The sequence below is a fragment of the Notamacropus eugenii genome, chromosome 2, assembly GCF_028372415.1.
Source record: "Notamacropus eugenii isolate mMacEug1 chromosome 2, mMacEug1.pri_v2, whole genome shotgun sequence".
Taxonomy (NCBI): domain Eukaryota; kingdom Metazoa; phylum Chordata; class Mammalia; order Diprotodontia; family Macropodidae; genus Notamacropus; species Notamacropus eugenii.
In genome coordinates this window covers 303646594-303655723 of record NC_092873.1, presented here as the reverse complement: position 1 = coordinate 303655723, position 9130 = coordinate 303646594, and the positions used below count along the sequence as shown (strand labels likewise).

Genomic DNA, 9130 nt, shown 5'->3' with positions numbered 1-9130 from the left:
TATCTCACGTGAAGTAGCTCTCCATTTTGCTAAGGCAAATCTGTCTACTTGCATACATGATCCCATTCTATCTCACATTCTGCAATAGATTGTACCATTTATCATCCTTTCTCTTTGACCAAACATCTCTATTGATTGTTTTCATATTTCATATTGCCTACAAAACGCTTCCATCCTCAAAAACCCCTCTCTTGATCTTCCTTTTACGGATAAACTCCTTGAAAAAACTGCAGTAGATGCCTCTACTTCCTTTCCTCTCACTCCTCCAGACTTGCATTTCCCATTGCACAATGAACATCTTGAACTGGATGTCCTGTAGACATCTTAAATTCAACATGTCCAAAACTGAACTCAGTTTTCTCCACAAATCCTCCACCACTTCCTAATTTTGATATTGTTGTTGAAGGCAATACCACCCTCCTAGTCACCCAAACTCACTCCTCATTCCCATTTGTTACATTTATCCAATCAATTTCCAGATCCTATTGATGTTAAATTTGTAATGTCTCTACTATAGGTTTCCCTATCTCCTCTGACACTACCATCACTTTGGTACAGGCCCTTGTCACCTCAATCATTGTTGTTGTTCAGAAATGTCATTGTGACCCCATTTGAGATTTTCTTGACAAAGATACTGGAGTGGTTTGCCATCTCCTTTTCCAGTTCATTTTACAGAAAAGGAAACTGAGGCACACACAGTTAAGAGACTTGCCCAAGGTCACACAGCTAGTAAGTACCTGTATGAGGCCAGATTCAAGCTGAGATCTCCTTGACTGTCTAGGCCCAGTACTCCATCCACTGTGCCACCATTTCTGCCCCATGCCTACTGCTATAGCCTTTTGGTTGGTTACACAAACTCAAGTTTCTCATCGTTTCAATTTATCCTTCACTCACCTATCAAATTAATCTTTCTGAAGGACAGGTCTAGATTTGTCAATTGCTTCCCTCCTTCCTCTCCCTCCCTCCATCCCAATATATTCCAGTGGCTATCTATCATCTTCAAGATCAAATATAAAATCCCCTGTTTGGTGTTCAAAGCCTATCACAACATGAACTCCTCCTACATTTCCAATCTTATACATTATTCACCTCCCTTCATGTATTCTTATTGTCTCCCCTTTTGACTTTGAGCTCCTTGAGTGCAGGACTGTCTTTTTCCTTTCTTTTTATGTCCAGCTCTTAGCATAGCTCCTGGCACATAGTATGGGCTCAATAAATGCTTGTTGACTCAATATTAATTGTCCCAACCAGGAGCTGCTGTGGGCATTAAGTGGCAGGACAATTACCAGCTGGGGCAAAGAAGGACGCTGGTTATCTGTATCCTCATAACCAAGCCAGAAGACCCTAAGGAAATGGAGCTAACTTCCGCATCTTTCTCCCTTCTCCTCATAGCCCTATAGGCTACAACCTTAGTGTGTGTGTGTCTGTGTGTGTGTGTGTTTGTCCTTCGTTGCTGAAGAAGACCACGCCATCAGAGAAATAATGACATGACTTGCATTTGACTTTGTTTTCGAGTGAGGGAGGGCTGTGAAGGTCACCAGCCTCACTTCTCTTCCAGAGCCACTGGAATCCAGTGACCAGATATTCATGAGGATGGCTGGAGATGACAGAGGATGAGGCAATTGGGGTTAAATGACTTGCCCAAGGTCATACAGCTAGTGAATGTCAAGTGTCTGAGGTGATATTTGAAGTCAGATCCTCCTGACTCCTGCACTGGTTCTCTTCTGTGCTAAGCGTTGGTGGTATAGTGGTGAGCATAGCTGCCTTCCAAACAGTTGACCCGGGTTCGATTCCCGGCCAACGCATAACTGCTTTATTGTAGTTCTTTTAAGGCTGCTTGTAATCATGGGGCAGCTAGGTGGCGCAGTGGACAGACTGCTGGGTCTAGAGAAAGACGAGTTCAAGCGCAGCTGGAGATACTTACTACTTGATTCTGGTCAAGTCACCTAACCTTCGCCTGCCTCAGTTTCCTCATCTACCTCTCAAGGTTGTCATGATGATCAAATAAGAGCAAACTTTAAAGAGCTATATAAATGCTACGTATTATTACTTATGTGGTCCCAGGAAGAAGGGGAATATACTATATGTCACCACCTTGATGGAATTAAGAGTTTTATTAGTAACCCTAGAGATGTACATAAAAATAAGGTACGTGAAGATTTGTTACTGGAACTCATGCACAGACCAGATTCCAATAGGACTTCATTTAGAAAATAAAAAAATACAAATGTGTCAGAAGTGGGATTTGAACCCACGCCTCCATACGGAGACCAGAACACTCCACTAAGGAAGGAACTAACCTTGAGTCTGGCGCCTTAGACCACTCGGCCATCCTGACACTGGCTCTTTTCCTTGGAATAAACGCCCAAGTAGTCAAACCCTATCGCAAAGAGCACAACTGCGATAGATTATCCACGTTGTTGGAAAGTAGACGGTAGGCTTGCCTAAAAGACTCTTTTATGGAGAACTCACACAAGGCAAGAGATCGCCTGGTGGTTAGGAGAAGCGATACAAGGATACTCTCCAAGTTTCTATTAAGAACTTTGGGATTGTATGACACAGGACACACTGACACAGGACGGCCCAGCATGGCGTGCCCTCTTCAGAGAAGGGGACGTGCTCCATGAGCAAAGCAGAACTGAAATGGCTCGAAAAAAATGCGAGACGCACAGATTTCGAGAAACCACCCGAATGTTCACATGGACTTTTTGTGCCTGACCTGTGGTACAGCTTTACGAGCTCCTATTTTTCTGATCAGTCACAGCTGGACACATTGTAACTTGACTCCAACATAGTGATGTCATTTTGGTCCTGTTCGAAAACGAAGGACAACAACCAACCAACCAATCGGTCTATGCTAACAAAGGGCCTTCCTGAGGGTTTTAAGTATCCTATTACCAGGGAAGAGATACAGAAGTATGATTGCTTCCATAGCTTAACTAGAACAAATCAGAAATTAAAGGGAAAACCTATTGATACAGTTATAAGGAAGATATAGAATACAGTAAATATTCTCTACATTTTTGATTCTCTTTTCCGATCTTTCTCCCACACAACCACTAAATTGACATGCCTAAAATATATTGGACCTATGTAATTTCTCCTTCCAAAAATCTTCATTGCCTTCGTATTGCTTCTAGAATAAAAAAAATTATGTCTGGCATTTAAGGCCCCCTCTAATATGATTCCCCAGAACCCTTCCAGTGTTATATCATATTACTCTCCTTTAATCTCTTTATTCCAGCAAACGAGACTGCTACCTATTGTTCATCCACAAAAATCCTCTACATTCCATATTCCACCTTTACCTCTGCCTCTTAAAATGCTGTTTTTTTTCAAAGCCCCCCTTGGGGGCAACTTCCTACCAGAGGTCGTTGTCAGTCATCTCTTGTCTCATTCTGGAAATGATTCTGAATCTGTTTACTTAGTCTCAACTACCTTTCAAAAGCTGTGAAGGAAGTATCAAACATTTAGTGAGGAAAGCATTTTCCCGGACCGCAGGCGCCTGTTAACAGCCAATAGTAAGGAAGAAGTACCATCTCCTTATTTGCATACCTCTTATGGTAACCTGAGCACTGTTCTATCAGAATGTAGTTGACAGCCCCTTGAATTTACAGAGAATTTCAGTAAAGGGGAGTGTGTAACACTATAGTAATTAAACGGCCCTGTATGTTAATACAGTTTACAGCACAGCAGTTTAGGCTAAACCAGTCAACTTAAGCGTTCAGCTTTTTCAAAAGATAACATGGTCGGCCCTGAAAAGGGCCTTTAGTTTTACTTGGCTGGCTGGCAAATTGCTGCTGACTTAACCGCCGAAGCCGTAGAGGGTTCGGCCCTGGCGCTTGAGCGCGTAGACCACGTCCATGGCAGTGACCGTCTTCCTCTTAGCGTGCTCGGTGTAAGTGACGGCGTCCCGGATCACGTTCTCCAGGAACACCTTCAGCACGCCGCGGGTCTCCTCGTAGATGAGCCCCGAGATACGCTTGACGCCGCCGCGCCGAGCCAGACGACGGATGGCAGGCTTGGTGATGCCCTGGATGTTATCGCGGAGCACCTTCCTGTGCCGCTTGGCACCCCCTTTGCCCAGCCCCTTACCGCCTTTGCCACGACCAGACATTTCAAAGAGTTTTTCCAAACTGCTCAAATGAAATGGCGGCTTTCGGGGGTAGGTCTGCCCTTATATACCGTAAATGCGGACCGGATTGAAAATAGACAGTCTTCGTGCTCAAGACGTGATTGGCTCCTCCTCCTCCAACCCCTGGAAGAAAGAGGCATTACGCTAAACATTTCTTTTGTCTTCCCTTTCTTTTCTCTCTGTCTTCCCTTCCTTTTTCCTTTTCTGTTCTCTCCCTTCTTTCTTTAAAAAGAGAATTTATAAAGACTAAAGTGTCCACTCATAAGTTTCTGGATGTTTCTGATATTAATCAGACTGTGATTTTTATACAGTAATTTTTACTTGTTAAACATTAAGAATTCATTTTGGTTAAAGGAACATGCAATTCCCAGACAAATTCCCATTGCACATACACAAACCTGTACTTTCTCTACTCTCATCAACTGTTGTATGAGCTTGAGCAAGTCAGTCAGTCTTTCAGTCGTCATTTAATCAATAAACACCTGCAGACCCAAGATATTTTGAAATCGAGATGGGGAAAGTCACTATGTGGAAAAGATAACTGTAGTCAATTGGAGATGTGAGATCGAAGGTCAGGGCTGGATATGCAGGTTTCAGAATCATCAGTACAGGCATACCTCAGAGATGCTGTAGATTCAGTTCCAGACCATGGCAATAAGAAAATATTGTAATAAAGTGAATCCTACTAATTTTCCCAGTGCCTATAAAACTTCTATTCACACTATGCTGTAATCTGTTAAGTGTGCAATACTATGATGTTTAAGAACAATGTACATACCTTAATCAAAAAATACTTTGTTTCTAAAAAATGTTAACTATCATCTTCAGCAACTTGTAATCTTCCTGGTGGAGGGTCTTGCCTCCATGTTGATGGCTGTTGACTGATCAGGGTAGTGATTGCTAAAGGTTAAAGTGGCTGTGGTAATTTCTCAAAATAAGACAACAGTGAAATTTGAAAATAGATTGAATCTTCTTTTCACTTGGACACTTTGAAGGGTTATTAGTTGGCCTAATTTCAATATTGTTGTGTGGCATGGAATTAGGAATGCCCACGGAGAGGGAGGGAGACGGGATCACTAACTGGTGGAGCAGTCAGAACATGCACATTTGCTAATTAAATTTATGTCTTATAGGGAAAGGTTGGTGGTATCTCAAAATAAGTACAATAGTAACACCAATGATCACTGTACAGATTATCATAACAGATAAAATAAAAATGAAAAGGTTTGAAATATTTTGAGAATTATCAAACTGTGACATAGAGACGTGGTAGGGGCTCATGCTGTTGGAAAATTGGAACCAATAGATATGCTTGAAGCAAGGTTGCCACAAACCTTCAATTTGTTTTTTTTTTAAGTACAGTAAAATGCAATAAAACAAAACAAAACAAAATGTCTATATAGAGGTAATAATTGAATCCATGGAGTGGAAAAAGATGAGATCACCAAACGAAATAATATAGAAAGAGAAAAAAGAGGGCCCAGGACAAAATCCTGTGGAACACCAAACTTTAGGTTAACCATTGTTTCCTGAATGAAGGTCTAGCAAAGGAGACTGAAGTAGTCAGATAAGTAGAAGGAGAACTAGGAGAGAAATGTGTCCTGAAAACCCAGACAGAAGAGAGTAACTAGGAGAAAAGGGTGCTTGTCAAAGCATGTAGAGAGTTCAAGAAGGATTAGGGTCTGTTTCCTTACCTGTAAAATGAGGGGGCCTTCAAGACTAGATGACCCCTAAGACTGTTTCCAGCTCTGTGATGCTATAATCCCAGGCTTCCTTTTATAGCTGAAAGCAATGTCTAACCTTGCCAACAACAGCAAGTAGAATTTAGCCCATTTCTTAGCTAAAAGCAAAGCTCTCCCTCAAGAAGCCTGAGAAAGAAAGAAGAGAGAGTGTAGGCTTGGGGGCCTTATTAGAAGAATGACTCTGTTTCCTTCCTCTCTCAATGGCAAGGATCCCTATATTACTTTTATTACTTTAGTTTCCTTAATAGAAAAATAAGAACAACAGCATATGTCCTACATGCTTCATAGTGTTGCTGGGAAGGTCAAATACAATGATGTATAGCTTGGTACATGAGAGTAAGGTAAATGTCCTTATCACAGGCCCAGGGATTTGGAAATGGAAGGACCCTTAGAAGTCACCTCCAACAAGCATCCCCTTCATCATACAGATAAGAAAATGAGCCTCACAGAGCTTAATTGTCTTGCCCAAGATACTCTCCAGTTAGAGACAGACTGGTATAGTGCTTAGACACAGATGATTTAAGACAAGGCTTGGGGTCAGGAAACTTGGTTTGAAATCCTTGATGGACATATTCCTAATTGGGCCACTGAACTGGAATCTCAATTTCCTCATCCTATAAAATAGGGATAATGATACATACATTGAGGAAACTTTTTTTAAGACTATAGACATGTGTGTTATTTTTATTATTACTTGCAAGTGGAACTTCATTGTTTCTAAAGTAAGTATTGACTGATTGATTGACTGGATCTTTATGAAGTCTACCCACTTCCGACTTCTGTGGGTACTTAAAAGAGGTTCTGGCTGAGCAAACAATACATAGCCTCAAGGGCCTCAGGTTGCCATGGTTACCCCTCTGGGTAATACTGCAGCTGTTCCCTGCTGCAGAGCATGGCCCTTTATTTTTTCTGCTAGAGTGTTTTCCTGTCTCTCATTGAATGCTAGACACTATACAATATAATATATAGTACAGTAACACTATACTTTTCTCCAAAGGAGAGATCTTTTGGCTTCTGAAGCTTTGGTTAATTAGAGAAATAATGAACAACTTACTATGGTGCCGTTGTCTGTACTCTGGGTGGGGTGAATTAATGGCAAGAATGTGGAATAAGGATGAGAAATGATGATTCAGTAGGACATCTGAGAAAATGGATAGGAAAAAAGTTTGAGGGACTTGTCTAGAATAAGAATTTCCCTCCCTAACTGTCAGGATCCCCATACCAAGAACAACATTCTCTTTTTACTCCTATTAGGAGACACCCCATTTTCCAGAGCTAAGGCCCAGCTTGGCATAACAACTGTCCTTTGCACTCATCCTCTGGATGAAATTAGTCACAGCAAAATCCCAGAATTGTTTCATACCAGCACCAGGTGGTCCCTGAGTTTGGACAAGCACCGGCAGGACACCTGAGATTCTGCTATGAATCAAACTCGTCTCATTGTTGTTACCCATCATTGTCAGGGATACAGCTCACTGGGCAGCCACTTGTATATGTATTGAGATTTGACCACACTAAAGTAGCTCTCCTCAGTAGCAGAGGAAGCTCCAGCACATGTGACTTGTTTCCCTCCTTCAATGAAATAAAGTTTTTTGCTTATGACCACTGTTAGCTCTTTGGTTTTATTTTATTTTATTTTTGAGAATAACTGTGATTATGATAACCTGTGTGAGCTTGTTGGTATTTTCAGAGTTAACAGCAGTTACTTGACTTTTGGGTCATTTGTCTTCTGAACTGACATAGCTCTACAATCAAGTAACAAGCTGTGTGACCTTGGGTAAGTCACATAATGTCTCTTAACCTCCTTTCCTCACATTTAAAATGAAGGGTTTGGGTGTGTCTAAGGCCTCTACTGTATATGTGTATTTTCAGGTTAGAGAATATATGTATTTTTCTCCCATTTTGAAGAAATCAGGAAGAATTTTCTTCTGTGGAATTATGAAATAAAACAGTCTCTGTTCAATGCTTTTGATCATGCCCTTATATTGGGAGCAATGCGGATGGGGAAGAGGAGTGGGGCAGAACAGCAAGGAAATATTTTAGATTGATAACCTTAAAAGCCTCAAATTTACTTATTGATACTAGAATCCAGAAAAAAAATCCTTAAAATTTTCTATGACTAGATAATTGCATTTAAAAGACTTTTCTGTTTCTTGATAGTGGACCAGATGTTACTAATCCCTAGGAAACCATAGTTGGCTGACTGTGATTCTTTGTTACTTTTACATGTATCTTGCTGGAAATAGGAGAAGAAGAAGGAAGCACATGAATTCTTTTACTAGAAAGCAGTAGTATGTACTGAGAAAAGAAAAAAGTGTGGATTTATCTAAGAGGCTTCCTACTGTACACACCAGAACATCTTCCCAATTGAATAACTCAGTAATTCAACACTAGGCTGGGAAGGGAATTTAAAAATAAACTTGACAGCTTGAAAGGGCAAAGGAAGAAAAAAAAATCCTTTTTTTTTTTGTATTAGTAATGAACAGGGTAGTACAGTGGAAAAACAACCATAACAGCTAAATTTGGAGTCAGAGGACCTGGGTTCAAATCACAGCTTTATGTGACTTGGAAAAAGTCACATCACCTCTCTGGGCCTTAGTTTCCTCATCTGTAAAATGAAAGAGTTGTACCAGATGATTATAATAGCCAGGATTTATATAGCACTTTTGTAAAAAATACCATACAAATATTATCTCATTTTATCCTGGCAACAACCCTAGGAGGTAGATGCTGTTAGTCTACTGATTTTATACGTCAGGAAACCGAGGCTGAGAGAAATTAAGTGACTTACCTAGCGTCCTATATATAGTAATTATCTGAGAACAAATTTGAACTCAGATCTTCTCAAGTTCAGGCATTTTATCCACTCACCTGCCAGTAGGTAAATGCTAAGATGTCTTCCATTTCTGAACCTACATTATCTGTGTATGTCAAATTCAAACAAATAAACAAACACAAAAGGAAACTGGTTCTCAGATCATGGGAGAATGAAGGCAACTCTGAAAGTAGCCCTTAAGTTTTCTTTGTCTGACTTTTCTCTACTAGCTTTTGGCTTTTAGGAGCATCAGGGTTTTTTGTTGAACAACAGATTGCTAGGGCAATAGTCTTTCACAGCTATTTACTGTTACTAAAATCCTCTGCTGTGCTTGAGTGGAACCTTATTATGAAATCTAATTGCAGTTTCCTAAATCTGTATACTTAAATTCCATTCCTAGGAAGAATTGGTCTTAGTCACCATTTTTGGCTTGTACTA

The 9130-nt window shown here is 40.6% G+C and overlaps 1 protein-coding gene and 2 non-coding genes across 3 annotated transcripts; 1 reads left to right on the top strand and 2 right to left on the bottom strand.

Annotated features, from left to right (window-relative positions):
- Positions 1-1733: 1733 nt before the first annotated feature.
- On the top strand, positions 1734-1805 carry TRNAG-UCC (transfer RNA glycine (anticodon UCC)). The gene has a single exon. It is a non-coding gene; the product is annotated as a tRNA-Gly (tRNA).
- A 425-nt stretch (positions 1806-2230) lies between these two features.
- On the bottom strand, positions 2231-2338 carry TRNAL-CAA (transfer RNA leucine (anticodon CAA)). The gene is made up of 2 exons: positions 2301-2338; positions 2231-2276 (listed from the first exon to the last, which is right to left on the bottom strand). It is a non-coding gene; the product is annotated as a tRNA-Leu (tRNA).
- Positions 2339-3739: 1401 nt separating this feature from the next.
- LOC140527605 (histone H4) lies at positions 3740-4159 on the bottom strand. Its single transcript, XM_072644658.1, has one exon. It carries the CDS (start codon positions 4115-4117, stop codon positions 3806-3808), a length of 312 nt encoding a protein of 103 aa, XP_072500759.1. The 5' UTR covers positions 4118-4159; the 3' UTR covers positions 3740-3805.
- Between the last annotated feature and the right edge of the window lie 4971 nt (positions 4160-9130).

Coding starts and splice junctions, on each gene's coding strand:
- LOC140527605 (XM_072644658.1), bottom strand. CDS start 4,117: ATGTCTGGTCGTGGCAAAGGCGGTAAGGGGCTGGGCAAAGGGGGTGCC.